This window comes from Dipodomys merriami, unplaced genomic scaffold (genome assembly GCF_024711535.1).
Source record: "Dipodomys merriami isolate MVZ:Mamm:240054 unplaced genomic scaffold, mDipMer1.0.p SCAF_4, whole genome shotgun sequence".
Lineage (NCBI taxonomy): Eukaryota > Metazoa > Chordata > Mammalia > Rodentia > Heteromyidae > Dipodomys > Dipodomys merriami.
Genome location: NW_027205603.1, coordinates 73,121,339 through 73,140,132, shown reverse-complemented (window position 1 = coordinate 73,140,132; position 18,794 = coordinate 73,121,339). Strand labels below are relative to the sequence as shown.

At 32.9% G+C, this 18,794-nt stretch overlaps 1 protein-coding gene across 4 annotated transcripts in view; it reads left to right on the top strand.

Moving 5' to 3' along the window:
• The window catches only part of Csmd3 (CUB and Sushi multiple domains 3), a 928,259-nt gene that overhangs the window by 797,454 nt on the left and 112,011 nt on the right, over positions 1-18,794 (top strand). For all 4 annotated transcript variants that reach the window (XM_069991287.1, XM_069991286.1, XM_069991285.1 and 1 more), the window contains 3 exons: positions 515-639; positions 9,026-9,122; positions 11,181-11,285. In XM_069991287.1, coding sequence (XP_069847388.1) covers positions 515-639; positions 9,026-9,122; positions 11,181-11,285 — 327 coding nt within the window. The remainder of the gene's footprint in view (positions 1-514; positions 640-9,025; positions 9,123-11,180; positions 11,286-18,794) is intronic.

Sequence of the window (18,794 nt, the reverse complement as noted above, 5' to 3'; positions counted from 1 at the left end):
TGTTTGTGACTTAAACTCAGGCTCTTGCGCTCTCATTCAGCTTGCTTGGCTGCCACACTTTCAATTGAATTATGCCTCCAGTCCAACTTGCTTACTGATTGTCTAGAGATGGAGTCTCAAAGAAGTTTTGTTTTTTTTTCCCTGTCTGGTTTGTAGCATGGAACGCCAGATATCTGCATGTTTAGTAGCTAGCTCTGCAGGTGTGAACCACGTGGCAGCGGTCCCAATGAAATTTTTCATAATATATTAGAAATGACATGACATTATTGACCTAATTATAGTGTGATTTCAGATATGCTGTTGTAAGACGATCCATTAGTACTGTATAGCTATATTCTTTCAGCATTTTGTGGAATACAAATTCCTAGTTTGCATTATTCTGAGACATTTAAAAAAGAGTATGATTTAGTTTTGTTTGCAAGAATATTATGTTTGAGATGTTATTTGTGAATTGTCCTCTTACTCTAATTCTTTGCATGAGAGTTAACTCCCTCTCACACTGCTTTACTTGTAGTGCCTTGTGGGGGAGTTTTAACTAAGCGCAAAGGGACTATTTTGTCTCCTGGATATCCTGAGCCTTATGACAACAATCTGAACTGCATATGGAAGATCACAGTGCCAGAGGGAGCTGGAATTCAAGTAAGACACTTGCACTTTTTCTTACAATCATTTATTTAAAATTATTATTATTAGACTGAATTTGTATTGTATCTAAAAACCAAGCAAGTGATTTTGGTTGACATGGATAGATTTAATGGAAAGATATGAGAAAGACACTTCAAAGTTGGGATGAGCAATGTGAAACAGTATTAAAACATTCAGGTCAAGTAATTCAAGAGTGGTTTGTTTTGATGATCAGGTCATTCCTGTCTAGTTGATTCTATCTATCTCTGTCATTTCATGCTCAACATGATGTTCAGTTCTTAGTCATCCTGTTGTGTGATGATGAGATGAGTATAAAAGGATGATGATGATGACTACAGAAACATGGTAGAAGGGGGAATTGATCAAAGACACCACAGACAGCTATGGAATTATCACAATGAAACTAACTAATGTTATTAATGCCTTGTAACACAAAATAGTAGAACTAACAAAATAGATAAATAAATAAACAGCAAGTGCTCAGCACAAGAGAATGTCATGAAGGTCAATAAGCTCTCAGCACAAGAGTATTATGTCATGAAGGTCAATAACCAAAGTGGAATGATTTGTCTTAAGTGCACTTTTTTTCAATGGTAAAGAAACCCATCTAGAGATTTTCCCCCACATTACTGGACAAAAGAACAATCATATTGATTTCTAAACCATTCATTGAGCAACAGCCAAACAAGCACTATGATTTGGCTCAATAAACCCATATTTACCACTTGAACTGGAATACATCAAGAGCTCTGCTTTCTCTGATGTATGCATCCCTCATTTCATTGAACGTGCCAGGGCTCTCTCACTCATGAAGATGAATGTTATTCTACAGGCAAGCAGAGTGTTTTTTAAAGTTATTTTAACTTTTTGAAGCAATTTTACCACTTATTTTTGTTTTACTTAGAGACTCATTTTTATTGATGAAGTTGATGGTAATTTACTGTTGGGTCTGTATATTCCACCAAATATTACGAGATTGGGTCGTCACAAACTAATTTGGTTCGGCGCTTGTGGTTCACACCTGTAATCCTAGCTACTCAGGTGGCTGAGATCTGAGGATCGCAGTCCAAAGCCTACCCGGGCAGATAAGTCTGTGAACCTCATCTCCAATAAACCACCAGAAAACCAGAAGTGGCACTATGGCTCAAGTGGTAGAGTGCTAGCCTTGAGTTGAAGAGCTGAGGGACAGTGCTCAGGTTAAGAGTTCAAGCCCTATGACCAAACAAACAAACAACAAAAAAACAAAAACAAAAATCAAAAACAAAACAATAAAACAAAAACAAAATAAGCTTTCTTTATGGAATATAGTTGTGGTTTCAGTAGCTAAGATGCCATACCTTAAAATTGAAGTCAAGTCTGGGTATGGTGCTGAGTGCTGAGTGTGTAGAGTGCTTATGTCTATGTGTTTCACATGTACAAGTGGCTGGATTTGATGTTCAGCACTGAAAAAAAAAACAGAGAAGGCAAAACAAAACAAAATCTCTGCCCTTGAGTAGAAGTATGAATTTTGGTTTAAAATAATCAAATTTAAAATTAACTTTATTCAGAAATTTTTAAAAAATGGGTCTTAGCTATCAGTCATAAACTAATAGAGAACATAAATTTTAAGAGAGACAATTTACCTTGATTCATGATTCAAAGTCTCTATCCCTAAAACTAATACAGTGGTAGGATTATATGGAAGAAGAATATGCTGAGGAAAGGGAGGAGGAAGGGCCAAGGGAGGGAGGGATGGAGAGAGAGGGGCAAACCAGAAAAGGGTATCAGAGAGAGAGAGAGGAGAGAGGAGAGAGAGAGAGAGAGAGAGAGAGAGAGAGAGAGAGAGAGAGAGAGAGAGAGAGAGAGAGAGAGAGAGAGAGAGAGAGAGAGAGAGAGAGGAGAAACAGAGGAAATCTAGGAACAAAGTAAACCTTCATGGGCATCCCAATGGCCTACTTTAGTTCCTACAACTAGGACCCATTGTAAACCTTCCATCACCCCCAGATAGGCCTCATTTTGTATCCATGCATGGATTCACTGATAATGTTAGAATTGTTATGATTCTATTACCTCCCCAAGGCACGACCTTCGGAGTATTTCTGTGTTGGGTATAAAGGCTCAAACATGTGGTTTTGGGGAAGTGAAACCTCACCATAGGCCTCTAGAGAGAAATAGTCCAGCTAACCATCCAGAAAATAGTACAGGTTCTGTTTTTAGAGATGTAAACACAACAAAGTTATGTAAGATGTATGCTCACATTCTGGCTAGTCTTATTGTTGTTTTTATGGTCGTTTTGTAAAATGTAAAGATCAGTAATGAAGTCTATCTTGTTATCATAAAAGCAACACTCACTCTAGGCGTTTTATGTCCCAGATTGTGCGAAGGAACAATTGTGAGCCTATGAAGAATAGCTTAGAGCATCTTCATATTGATATCAACTCATTTCTATCTCATCTTAATATTAATTTAAGGAAAGCTCTGGCATTTTTTTCTATCTCACTGTATTTTTGACATACTGCAATGTGACTTCAACAATAACTTTTTACAGTCACTTTCATAATGAACAGCTGATCTGCTTCAATCCACTGTGCTGTGTGTGTGTGTCCTCTTTGTTCTCTGAAAAGCTATATCTGCTCATCTTCTCTTCACTCCAAAAACATAGACTCCTCCATTAGCTTCTCTAACATCAATCTTCTCTCTCTCTCTCTCTCTCTCTCTCTCTCTCTCTCTCTCTATATATATATATATATATATATATATATATATGACCGTGTGTAACACACACACACACACACACACATATACATAGGAACACATAAATACACACACATATATTCAACTCTTGATTCTATGTCTTATGCATTGTCTCTTCTTTCAATTCAACCCATCTTTCAAATACTACATCTTATATCATTTTCTTTGTCTTCTATAGTTCTATGTTTTCAGCAATTATTATATAGTAAGGATGACCTGATTTGCAATAGACTATCAAAAACATTCTTTGAATTAAGGGTTGACTAAATTATTTGGAACCTAATACAGCAATGTAATCCTCTCACTGGAGCACTATAATATATAATCTAACTGCCTACTGAGTCACTTCTTTACATTTCTCTTGGGCATTTCAAATTCAACCTATTTCAAAATGATTTCATGAACTTTTGTCAAAACTATAGATTTCTCCAGGAATCTGTTTCAGCATGACCCCTTTTTCATTCAATTAAATAAGCCAGAAATCTTTATGCATTTTTAAATGTTTGCTCTACCCACTTTCTGTACATAAGAAATATATCATGTCTATCTTTGCTACCTTTTTTATTCAAGCCTATTTTTTCACCAATGCTTATACCATCCAAGGTCTGGCCTTCTTCATTCCTCTCTAAGCTTTGTACACTTCTTTAGTCTGTTCCTACGTTAAGCAAATAGAATAATCTTCTCGAAGTTAAAATCTAGTACTGTCACTTTCCCCCTTATACTATTTCTATTGTTCTCCATCTTCTGAAGTCTTTGACATAGCATTGACAACTTCATGATCCGTTCTCACTCCTTACCGGTTCTACTCAGGGAATTTCACTATTCTTTGTGATCACTGGCTGTTCTCTTGCCTATGAACTAGGGGCATGTAGTTTCCTCTGCTGATGACATTTTCCATTCTCTCCCTCTATTTGGCTTAGTCTTAGTCCTCATTATGTTCTCAACTGAATTATATTTCCTGTGGTAGACCTTCTCTGAACTTAAAGAAAGGTTAAGTTCCCTTGCAATAATTTCTCACGGCTCCCTGTAATGACTTTTTTCATAACACCCATCACATTTTAATGTTATTACCTAATTATCCCTAATCTCCTGAGGGCAGTAACCAAGACTTCTCTGACAGTGCCTGGCAGTAAAAGTTCAGTAAATATTTTTAGAGTAATCGATGATTACTTCCACAAGCAGTGGAGGTAAGACTATTTGAGAGAGTTAGCATTGTATAATGAATTAACAAGACCTATGCAGAAAAAAATGTATTACATATAACTTGCCCTACACAAACATTGTTAGAAACTGGACACTTATCAATGACAATATGTATTTCATTTAGGAAGTATTTTGATTTAAAATTTGAATTTAACAGAATGTTTAGCAAACTCATAACATATAACATATTTTGAAATTTGAACACTCTGAGGGACCATAAAGCACTTTAGAAAAACATTAACCCTTTTTATGGAGCTACTTTTAGACACTTCCCTAAATAAAAGCATTAACAGTCTAACACACATATGTAATGTAATATAATATTATATATAACTTATATTTGAAACTTTGTTACCTTCACTACTACCTGGCTATGGTTTAGAGTGATATATAACTTGGGGTGGGAGGATAAATATATATGTGAGTAAAGAATTACATAGATCATGGGGGAGGGACATGCCTTATTGTCACTATATTTGATGTTGGTATACTTTGTGGAGGGGAAGGGAAAAAAACAAATTGTTTAAATAGGGGTACAGGTGGACCCATTGCAACAATGAGATGTACAAGACATTATGTCGAAAAACCAACTTTACAACTTAGGAGGGGGTTGGGGGTGATGGGAAGGGATGGGAAGGGGAAACAAAGGAGGAAGCAACAATGCTTGATAAGAAATGTACTCATTACCTTACCCATGTAATTGTAACCCCTCTGTATGGTATTTTGACAATTAAAAAAACCAGAAATATATAAATCAAACAAACAAACTAATCAAATATGAGACAATATAGGGTCACTATAGGTAGGATAAAAGGGAAATATATGCCATGTCAAAAAATGTTACAATTGTTTAGGTGATTTGATAATTCTTTCTAAATCATCTCAACAATCAATTTTTAGATAATTATCCCATGAGAAATTTATGGGAGAGGATGAATTTATGTGTATCTCTTGATTTTATTAGAGTATCTTAGAGGGAGAATTCCAAGGAGGATATATTTCTTACAATAGTATCTGTGAAAAAGCAACTTTTGTGATGAAAAACATACAAAAAACATTGATTATATCACAGATTGAAATATTAACATGATCATCATAATTTCATATGGTTTTCCAAAGAAGATATTTGAACAATTGTATGATAGATAGATACCTGTTTTCTATGACTTCATATAGTTTTACAGGTGTTAATTCAACTCCATCCAATTCATGGTTCTGAAAGAAGAATCAGCAGCCTTAAAAAAATAAAAAATAAATAAATATAAATAAAAAAAAACTTTAGTTATCTCTTAGCTGGCTTACTGCTATTGTAATTTTTTGATCATTTACTTGAGTGCCTTAATAGATCACACAGCATTACCTTATAGTTCTGCTGGTCATTTTATGCTTCTGCCCCTCTATGATTTTATTATACCAAGTTACATTTGCCCTGAATCCTAGTTGCAAATTGTATTAGACTCTTGTGGCTGCTGTAACAGGTTACCATAAACTCCATAGCTACAATAGTAGAAAATTATTTTCTCACAGTAATAGGAGCCAGGAACAATATAACTACAACAAACAAAATTCCCACACACATACATCCAGATGGTAACAGATCCTCTTCCACTTGCAGGCTCTTGAGAATCTTCCCTCCGCTCTTTGAAGTATCCCATATCTTGGTTTTTAGCCACATCACTACCATTTCTGCCTCAGTAGTCACATTGACTTCTTTTTCTCTCTCTCATCAAGTTTTCCACTGAATCCTTCTATCTCAATATCTTTAAATCAATCACAACTCAAAGATATTTTTTTCAAATATAAGGTACCATTTACAGGTTACAAATATTAGGTTCTGTTGTTTCAGGAAGGCATCATTTAGTAAGTGTATGTGTATCTAGAATGAAACAAATCTTATTCCTTCCATTCTTGCAATAAATTTTCCTGAATCTGTCAGTTATTTCGTTCTGGCCATCCTTAGCTCTTAGTTACTCAGGTAAAAAAATAAATTATACCTGAATAGTGTCTCTTCTTGTTCACTGTATATCACACAATCTCAAATAACTTCACTGATATCAACCTATGTGGCATCTGGTCTCCTTGGTGCTCTTCACAGCCACAATCTAGTTTAGTCTTTTGTTGCTTCTCATTGCATTAATCATTAGAGTAATACTACAGAAGGTGTTGAAAATTTACTTTCATTCCACCGTGTGTGTGTGTTTATGTGTATGTAACTGAGGCTTAAATTTATGGACACTCTGCTTTGTCTGATTGATTTTATATACTACTAGAACTTGAATTCTGGGTCTGTAATTTGCCAGGCAGTTACTCCAGCCCTGAGACATACCACCAGCTCTTTTTACTTCTATTTCCTTCCTAGTAGTAATGTAGATAATTATTTATATGTAAATATACAATTAATACTTATAATAATATAATTAATATTTATATACATAATTAATCATTTGTTCATCCATTCTTCATTCACTTAGTAAATTATTTATGACAGGGCATCACCGTGTAAGTCATGCTGGCTGGCTTCAGACTCTTGACTCTCTTGCCTCGGGCTCCCTCAGCTACAATTACAGAGGTATACCCTTGCATTTGGCTTCACAATACAGTTTTGATTATCTCCCCCTCCACACACTTCTCTCCCTCAACTCCCTTCACACACTTCTAATTCCTTTAGTGGGATATTAGAGAAATAGTTATACCTTCAAGGTTGAATAGTCGTTATTTTGTTGGCATTTGGTTTTTAATGACTCTTTCAGCTTTTTTCTTTCTTTTCAGCTAAGATCTCCTGAATCCTTAATGTACAACACACTATTCTTAGACTTTTATAAGTATTAACTTAATTTCTAAAATGAATCTATGAATTAGACACCTTAGTGAAATGACTCATGTGAATACTTTGAAGTACAGAGGGATCATGAGCATTTCTTGGAGATTTATATCAGTAAGTAGAGGGAGCCAAACCAAGATGTCATAGATTTCTTATATTGACCATTGCCTTCTTTCTAACTTTCTGTGCTGTTTCTGATTTTGTATGTATGTTTCCTCTTATATAAGCACTCTCATCTATTGCTAAATTGAAATGGGGATGGTTGACTGAATCCAGCTCATGATCTCCCTTGCTTACATTTTTACACACTCAATAATTTCCTCAAGTGGAAAAACCTTCATTACATTAAGCTCAGCCCAAACATCAACTCCCACAGAAATCTTTACTCTTTTCTTTTCTTCCTTTTCACTTATTTTTCTTTTCTTCTTTGGCTGCATGCATTCATTTCTTTTCCAGAACTGGAGATAAAGGGAATTCAGTTATGAAGAGGGAATTGAAGAGTGTGTAAGGAATTGACAGTTATAATGCAATCATACATCTTGAATTCTTGAATTCTGCTCCTCTTTTCTTGTTCTGGAACATTGCCATTAGGCTTAGTGCCAGTCACACAGGTAGGGTATCTAGTGCCATGTGGCATGCACCCCTGGAAAAGAAGTGGCAGCATTCACTTGAATGGAAGTTCTGATTAACTCATTTCCAGATAAGAAATATTCAATGAAGGCAGTTATCACAATTACATACAGACCGCATGGAGTTTCTACATTGAGAATAGATTTAGCTAAATAGGATAATTTTATCATATTCAAGTATTGATTTTCTTCCTTTGAAACTATAATTTATTTAATAAACAAGGAGCAAAACAGATGATTTCCTTTCTTGTGAGGGTCCTGTGTATTCTTGCAAAGGTTCAAGCTGTGCCAAGTGATGTACGACAAAGTAGCACATGTCTCTTTCTTTAAATAAAATTTAATCGACATGAGAAGAATTCTATCCGGCATTTTCCTTCCAACTGGAGAGACCTTCACACTGATTTAGTAATTATGACTCCATTCATTAAAAAGTAAATAAATCTTTAAAAATTGCATCCATATATGTAGCAAAGTATTTTCTTAGGCTGCTCATACTGATAGTAATGTTGAAAAATTAGAAGTGAAATTGAACAATGGTTTGACAGAAGAAGAATGCAAGAAGAGATCCAATTATACTGAATATTATCCTTTGTGTCTTTGGGCCATAAGTGTGACTATTTTCTAATAGCTAAAGTCAACAAGAAAAATTATACACTGATAAGCATATTTCACTTGAATATGTCAACCAATTGTTTGGGATTCGTATGCAGGAATCCTTAGCATGAAGTCCTTAGTTTAACTCAAAGCTTTTAATTTTGACACTACTCTAAGAAAATGACATTCTCATCATTGAACTTATAATGAATATTGCTAGCTATTTAATGAAGAGTTTCTCATACAATCAGACCATGTAAGTAAGTGCTATCATGATAAAAATCCATTTTGTTAAGGGACAAGGCGACACTGTGATGTACAGAAATCTTCCAGTTGGAATTTCTATACTGCAGGAGTTATCCAGTTAGAGATGTGTTCTTACTTGATTATTGTTTTTCAGGTTCAAGTTGTTAGCTTTGCTACAGAACATAACTGGGATTCTTTGGATTTTTATGATGGAGGAGATAACAATGCCCCAAGACTTGGAAGTTATTCAGGTAAAAAAAAACAGAGTTTAATGAAAATTTAATTATAGTTAGGAATTAAAAAATACTTTTAAAAGAACTCCCAAAAAACTCTGACTGAAGTTTAATTTAGTTTTTTTCTAAACTATACACAATTAATTAAATCACAAGTTTACACATTTGGAGATCTTAAAGTAACTCAAAATTACTGTTTAAAAGCTGATAATATTCTATGTTTATTTAATTAATAATGTTTTGTGAAATGGATAACATTTTCACTGAAGTGTGATTTAGAAATAATATGTGCACTCTTGTCCTTAAAGATCATGAAAAGTTCAACTGTGCTTGGTAATTATAATATTTTCTCTCACTAGAATGATATGTACTCAGTAAAATACTTACATTGATTGCATAATACTATAAGACATCATTGAAATTGACAAAGTATTAAATTATTTCTATAAGTATAATTTGGTAGAAGTAAGTATCTACATATGTAACAATTCCAGATGGAAAAGCTGAATAAAATATTCTGATTTGTCATACCAGATAGTGACTTATTTTTTAATCTTTTGTAGATATATTAGGGTTTAAAGATAATTCATGCAATAATTATAAACTTCTGCATAATATCAAGAGTTTTCATTGTAAAACATTTTAAGGTCTGAAAATACTGAGCTAGGCCATAAACTTACATATTTCAGATAGTACTGAAAAAGTTTTGAATGATTTTAGTTTTTAAGAAAATTTTTAAATGGAGTATAACCAGTTATTTAGAATCACCAGTGAGGAAATGAAAGAACTATTTAGAGCAGTAGTGATTTGACTTAGACATAAATATATTGTAAAGGAGATTCAGGTAAAATCACAAAAAGTTTCATAAAATTTTGAGCATTCTTTTACTTAGAATGGATTACGTACAACAATTTCTTAATAATGACCATAACAATGATTTAAAGGGAGTTAAATCTACCAGCTGATTATCAAGTAGTAGCTCTGTATGAAGCGTGTCCTATTTTTCTCATTTGTTCTTTCAAGCGATTGAAGTTGTAGAACAAATGCTAGAATGGTAAGTAGGACCCCAGAACCAGAGTTCTTGATGACCAGGATTTGCTAACTGGCAGGTCAAGGGCCCTGCGAGTTTGTTTTTTCCTGGCTCTGGTGATGGCAGCTAGGACAACAAGGAACATGGTTACTGAAAGAAATACAAAACAAAGCAAACAAAATCTTGTGTGCTGTATTGGGTAAAGAATTCTTGTTCTCTTCGAGAAGGCATATGGAGTAAGGTTCATAAACTTGTAACAAGCAAGGATGAAGGAACTAGGTTCTTATATTGAGATATTTCTAACACCGTCAACTTACATGCTTGTTGAACTTTATCTCAAAGTATACAATTGAGATCTATTCTTATTTTTGAAATTGCTTCAGTTGGAGTCTTAAGGCTTTTATGGTAGTCAAACAGTAATTAGTTCAAGCAGGTATTTTATTTTTTCATACTCAATGATTGCACAGAATAAAGTTGATTTCCTCAAGAAGTTTCGACTTCTGCTATAATGCATTTGCTGAGACAGGCTAATATTAGTTCAAAATTATCAGCTTTGTTGTCAGAGGATAGACAAACACACTAAGGTACTTTCTCTGGTGTAGGATTAAACATTTATATATATATATATATATATATATATATATATATGAAGGCAAATAACTGTATACTTTGACATTATTGTCTTATGTTCCTATGTCTTAGAAATCGCACAACAGTTTTTAAATTAAATTGATATTAGCTCATACATGGGCTACTGAATTGCACATTGCATTTTAGTTGGTATGTAAAGCTTTTGTTTTGAGTTTGTACAGAATTTTTCTTTTATTTTTAAGCCTCTCCATAGAAAGAGTTATCTCCCTAAAAATAGAGATTTTGAGGAAGAGTATAATGAAAGATGAGTATGTGAGAGATATTTCTAACAAAACTTATTGAAAACATTAATACACACTTTAAACATAGAATATTAAATGGTTAGTATTTATTTACCTACTTTTACTGAAGTTTATTTTGTAATCTTTTTCATGCCTTTTAAAATGTCATTTCAGGCACAACAATACCCCATCTTTTGAATAGTACATCTAATAATTTGTATCTAAATTTTCAATCGGACATCAGTGTTTCTGCTGCAGGATTTCATCTTGAATACACAGGTAAAATATTGTCATCTAAGAACACATTTTTTTGCCTGTCTTCAGATATTTTTTGTGTCCCAGGTATTTTTATGAATATAGAAACTACAGCAATTTGAGAAAGAAAACTCTTAATCTTATTAAAAGTTATTAAAGATTCTTGAAGTGCTCTTTAATTCAGTTAAAAAAATTTACAGATAAAATTCTAATGATTTTACAGGAGGTTTATGCCTATAATCCTTGCTACTTAGGATTTTGATACTTAGAGGAGCTCAATTCAAAGCCAGCCTAGGCAGAAGAGTCCAGAAGACTCCATCTTTAATTAACCAGTAAAATTCTAGACTAGAAGTGTGGCTCAAGTGTTGTAGCACCATCCATGAACAAGTAAGTTTAGTGAGAACTGAAGATTTTTCATTCAGGCCCTGATACACACACACACACACACACACACACACACACACACACACACACACACACACATACACACACACACACACACACACACACACAATTTCTAATGATTTTGCTAGAATTTACAAACATTTCCTTTGTTGTCATGGTAAGAATAACTAATATGAGATCCACCCACTTAGCAAATTTCTTATGGCAATATGATATTAATTATAACCCCAAATTGAATAACTGAAACTTTGTGCCTGTTGACAAATATGTCTCTGTTATACCTTTTCCTATCATCTAGGAAGAACCATTCTACTATATTTAAATAAATATTTTAGCTACGTCATGAAAGTTGAATCTTGTGGTATTTTTTTTTAGATTAGTGTTTGTGCTATATATCTTCCAGGTTCATTTATATTCCTTTATGTGGAATTTTTTTTTTACGTTTAGGAAATACTTCATTTTATTTATTTTCCACACTTTCTTTATCTGTCCTTCTATTAAAGAGTCTCTAGGTTTTTGATTTTATGTTTGGCATTATTTGAAAATGCCTCAGTGAATACTGAGTGCAAATGTATCAACAAGTTTCTGATTTTAATCCATCTGGACATAAACTACAAAGTAGGATTGATGAATTCTGTGCTATATTTTTTAAGTTTTAGAAGTAACGCCAACAATTATCTATAACATTTTAGGTTTCTACCAGCAATGCAATTGCTGGTGTGCCATTCCCTAGTGACTGGTGATATAGAACTATATATATTAGGAACTAATGCTCTATAAGTAGGCAGAATGTGTCATGAAATGTTCAAAATGGCACATCACAATGTTCACTTTATTAGAAAAGGCAGATAAAAGCATTGTATATTTGATAGTTATTCATAATACAGACCATTAAAAAGAGTAAACTGAAGAAACTTTTAAATCTGAGGGCAACTTTTCTCACTCTGAAATGCATTGTAGATCCTTTCCTTTGAAGTATAAGATCATGAAAATTTAATGGGATTATTTGTGTAATTACTTGTCATACTTTTTGCTTAGAAACTCTTAACTTTCAACAAATGAAGGAAATAGAGCTGTATGCTAATCAATTAAAATAGGCTTTATTAATGTAGTTAGCTTCCTTTGACAGATAATTCAGAGTTTCACTGGTACACAGGAAGGAAACAATGACAAGTAGCTTTACACCTCAGACTTTTGTAACTAACAAACAAATGCCTTTGAAAAGAAACAGCATGTTAGATGTAATATAAATTATTTTGTGTGCATGTGCCAGTACTGGAGCTAGAACCCAGAGCCCATGGTCACCACTTAACTCTTTTTCTCGTATGGTTGGTACTATAAATATTTGAACCATGCTCTACCTTTGGGAGGTGAAATGGAAACAAGAGCATCCCCCAGTGTTGTCTGCCTTGGCTGGCTTCGAATAGGATCTCATACTTTGTGCTTGGGCTCACCTTGGACTGTGATCCTCCTACAATCATTTTTTTCATAGTTTAGATTACAGACATGAAATTAACTTGTTGTTTAAGATGGTGTCTATCATATTTTTTGGCTCAGGCTGACCTTGTCCTTCCAGTGTCAGTCTTCTTGTGATATGTGTGAGCACAACAATGAGCATAATTGTTAATCGTTTCCTTTGTGTTGGGAACAGGCAAATGTCTCTGTATTATCTATCTTTAAATGTTCAATTAAATATTAGCAACCATCCCATACTGGGCTATGGGATATTTAGAATTATTTTTCTTATCCAAAATGTTTCTCAGTAGTCACTGGCTGTCTCTACCCGACTCTACCAAAGCTCTGATGACCACAGTTCCAGTTGTTAATTCTAGCCATTCTTTCAGCTCTTACTCATAAGTGAAAATGTGGCATTTGTTATCTTGTGCCTTACTTTATTTCACTTAATGTCCTTCTCTTCTCAAAACAACAAAGCTGGAGCCATCTTAGTTTTGAATAATATTCACCTATGTATATGTAGCACATTTTCTGTACCTGACTCCCAGGTTGATACTATAGCTTGGCTAATTCAAGTATGCAGTATTACAGGAAGAGATGAACTATCACTATGACATAAACGTTTTCTATTTTTTTGGTAGGAGGGGAGCAGTAGCAGTATACCTTTCTACCAAATTGCACTGTGGACCCTATGATATTTCCACACCAGCTTTCTCAAGCATACCCTTGGGTTTTTTTGTTTGTTTTTGTTTTTATAATGGCTGTATATCTCTCTCTGTCTCTCTGTCTCTCTGTCTCTCTGTCTCTCTGTCTCTCTGTCTCTCTCTCTCTCTCTCTCTCTCTCTCCCTCTCTCTTACAGACACACACACACACACACACACACACACACACACACACACACACACATACACACAGCAAGTCTGACTGAAATAAATTACCTAGATATTTAGATATATAAAAATACATGAACTATTAGGTTCTGCAGAAATAACTTTGTGTGAGATAGGTGATATATAAACAGGGTAGTTACAATATGTATTTTTTTCTGAAAACTAAACACCTGTTTCGCTCACAGTTTTTTGGCGGTTCATTTGTGACAATCTGAAGTATAACTTCTTCCCACAGGGTAACATAATAAGGAAAATGAAGGTCTTATAATAGCAATGCAAATGCCAGCAACAGATGCAGAAAACTTGAAGGTTTCCTATAAAAACAAGATTGATTTTTTTCATCCATGAAAGTAGATTCTTCCTACATTCCTCAAGGAACATTTTAAATAGTAAAGGATTCAGGAAACAGAACAGGTGTTCTTCTGTCTTGGGAAATAAATTTTGGCTTAGATTTTTCCTGCAAATATTTTATACATCTGATTTTACTACTGTTGATGATATTTAAAAAAAATCTAGATTACTAATAGCAGAGACATTACATAGGCAAATTGTCCTTTATTTACTTTTAAAAGAAAAGTGCTAACAAATTAGCTATTTTTAGCATAGCAAATTTCCTCCTTAAAATTTGAGATAGTGTCATTTGAGCTGAGACTCACCTTTTCTCTTTTTAATGGCCCTTTTTTATTTTGTAGTACTAAGGATTGAACTAAGATTATGCATGATGGTCTTTTAACTTTGAAGTATCTCTAATGTTTATTGTGATTGTTATTATTTATGTCAGACACATGTGATGTCCTTCTGCTCAATTTACTTTTTGCAGACCATGGTCTCATTAATATTTCTATATTTGATTATTTCCTAGTGTTGTCATCACTATACATCTTCATTAAATTTTAAAACTTTAGTTGAACACTTTCCTAGTTCTATGTACTAGGAGTAAGTGTTACACATTTGTATAAGATCTATGACTAAAAATCCTTCACATAAATTGCGCACAAAGATATGCATCCAAATACTTACAAAATCATGGTGGCATTATTGACGTTTATGTAAACCATCACTTATTAGATAATTGTCTCAAAGATGTTTAAAAACTTCCAATGCCAAAATTTAACCAAGATTCTCCATCTGATTTCTGAAATACAGCATACTGCTTGCATTTTCCACAAGCTCCCAAGATTTCAGAATGATCAATGTATACAGAATTTACATATTATTTTGGTGATGCAGAAAGAACATGGTGATTCTATATGTAAGGATTCCTGTGGATGGAGTTAGGGAAGTCTCCATTAAAAGTGCAAATATATATGTATATATATATATTTATTTATATATCTTATGCTGAATAAGGTTAAGTGATTGATTTGTAGGAAACTTGGTATCTGAAAAGATCTACTGGAATTTGGATGGGTTTAAAAGCATTTACTCTGATATTAGATTCGGGTTTCTATTTTGGCACTGACTGCTGATAGCCATGTGACAGAAAGATCCAGAGCTTCCATAAAAACCCAATTTCTTCACTCATAATATGAGATTCTATCTTGAAAGATTGTTTTCCTTGGCATTATCCATGTCAATTATCTATTGCCCATAGAGAAATAGTAAACGTTCAGAAATGTTCTGTACTGCTGATGAACACAGAAAGCTTGAGTACCAAAAGAAATTTAAGTGCTTGATGATTACATGAAAAATGTGACATATGTCTTCTCTTGTAGAAAGAATAAATACATGGATGGATTTCAATTTGGGGAGTTACAGGGATTATAGTTGTAAAAGTGAAAAACGAATAGCATAGTTGGAATATCCCACAGGAGGGAGACTGAGATGAAGCCATCCTGATGGTTCACAAGAGAAATTCTGAAAGCAGACAGTCATTGTGGTCAAGATTGATAGCACAGGAATATTAATGTGGTGAAATTGAGGCTGATACCTGGTTAGGCATTGAGGATGAGAAATAGAGAGTTTGAGCAGAGGATCCTGATCTTCTCTTTTGGTTTTGACTTCAGAAAATGTCTGCTTAGTCAGTTTGTATTCCAATGGAAAGCTGATTGTTTTTATTTCTTACATTATAAAAATTGATTCTTAGTTCTTAACTATTGACTTAAGTCAAGGTCAATACAAACACTTTTATTTGATTGTCATAATCAAATTCCAAACCTTGTACTGCTAAATAGGTACATAATGAATTTCCTAACTAATGATTATGTAGAATTATATATTTCATTATACAAGGAATAAAGTTATGTATGCATCTATCTATCTATCTATCTATCTATCTATCTATCTATCTATCTATCTATCTATCTATCTATCTATCTATCTCTTACCAATAGAAAAAAAAATTTGAATCAGGGAAAACTTTTTAAATTGCAGACACAAAATAAGATATCAAGCACATATTTTCAAGTTAAAATTTTATTTCAATTACTTTTTCTGTTCCTGGAAGTTTGGTGTTTTATTCAAAAAATCCTAAAGAAGTTGGCAATATATAAAATAATACCTAATATTAATGGAAAGTTTGAAAAAGTTTTGCTTTTTGTTAATTAAAATTAATATTGAGGAAATGGAAAAAAGACAGAATAAAGGAAATCATACTGTCCTACCAGCCTTGGGAAATTGATACAACATATTCAGAATCTGGGGATACATTTCTTTCTGTTGAGAATATGATTTGGAAGACTAGATTCATATTTTGACACCACTGATCATGACTATATTATTCTTTATGTTGTGAGTATGGTGCTAATTAAACACTCACATGAAGACATGTAACTATTAAATTCTAAATAAATGTCATCCAAATTTTCTCTTATGGAAACCATTGAAAATTTCCTTTGCCTAATCCATAGTAACATGGGCATATGGGAATTGATTATTTTCTTTTCAATTCATGTGTTTGAGGGTTTCCCTTTCTTTCTTTTTTCTTTTTCTTTTCTTTTTTTTTTCAATCCTGGGGCTTGAATAGGGTCCTGGTCCTGTCCCTGAACTTTGTGCTCAAGGCTAGTGCTCTACCATTTTAGCCAGAGTATCAGTGCTAGTTTTTTGAGTATTTTATAGGAGATAAGAGTCTCATGGGCAGTTTTCTGCCCAAGCTGGCTTCAAACCACGATCCTTAGATCTCAGCCTCTTGAGCAGCTAGGATTACAAGAATGAGCCACTGGTGCCCAGTGATTTTGAGTAATTTTAAGAAAATGTGTTTGAGGTTGTCATCATACAGCTTGTATCATTGTTCTCCTTGCAAGAGAAAATGTTCTTAGCTTTTGAGATTTCACTACATATATACATTTTTAACTTCTCTTTTCTCTATATATCTAATGCTATTTGTGATAATTGCCACCAATAATTTCTCTGTACAGTTTGGGAAATCTCTTGTGGCCTGAAAGTAACTTTTCATCTTATGTATAGTTATAGGAATACTTTGAATGGCCTCATTCATAAAAGCATAGAAATAACAAAAAAATAAAATAAATATTGGGAAGTTTATGCATTTAACTCTAACTTACATTAGGAAAAGCTTTGATTCAGCAAACATTACTTCTTTTTATCCTCAGGCAACACAATTAAGACATAATGTATTAGTTCTTAATGAGTTGACTTTTGTAATCACTAAATATGGTCTCCTCCTTTAGGAAATGACATAATGGATGTTTTGAGAAAAGCAGGGATTTTAAGATTAATTAGACTTTTAAATACAGTATTTTTTTTGTTTAAACTAAGTTATATACTTGAACATCCCATAAATTATTGAATGTGGTAACACCCCTTTCCCAAATTAAATGATCAGCATTTGTCATATCTAATTTAAATTGCCATTAATTTGGGATATATTGCATGAAATAAGCATAATTAATCTTTATAAACTCATTTCAATCTTTAATTATATATATATTCCTTACACACTTATCATAATTTGTTTTGTCTCTTCTTTTGATCAAAATTTATTTCCTGATAATCTCGCTGCTTTTATGATTTATAGTTTTGACCTAGGTTTTTAAATTCTTTATTCATTATCTTCATATATTTATTTCTATCTTGAATTTGTTAGACTGATCCTGCTCTCCTTAATCTTGAAGTAGAGCAGTTACTAATAGAACAAACATTTCATTTTATCAATCAATATGCTAAGATAAATAAATTCTCAGTGTTTTATAAAAATATTTATATACTTTCTTAATAGGAATATTCTATAATTATTTGTTGATAGCAATTACATAAAATCTATTAATTTTCACAAAAAGATGTTCGTCATGACACAGGAAATATATACTATAACAGAGACATATACATCTAAAATTCAGCTAACATCTTCACATCTATGCCTAAAAACCTTCAATAATAATAGAAACATGTTTATTTTGATTATTCTATCTTTTCCATATTTTATGTATTTTTCACATATTGTCTTTTTTGAAGATCAGTAAGTATTAAAGTCAGAATTATTCCTTTTAAAATCATATTTATAAACATTCATCACATTGCAAGTTACGTGGAAAATATTTCATACATATTATATACTATAACAGAGACATATACATCTAAAATTCAGCTAACATCTTCACATCTATGCCTAAAAACCTTCAATAATAATAGAAACATGTTTATTTTGATTATTCTATCTTTTCCATATTTTATGTATTTTTCACATATTGTCTTCTTTGAAGATCAGTAAGTATTAAAGTCAGAATTATTCCTTTTAAAATCATATTTATAAACATTCATCACATTGCAAGTTACGTGGAAAATATTTCATACATATTTGTATGCTAGATTACTTGATTATGA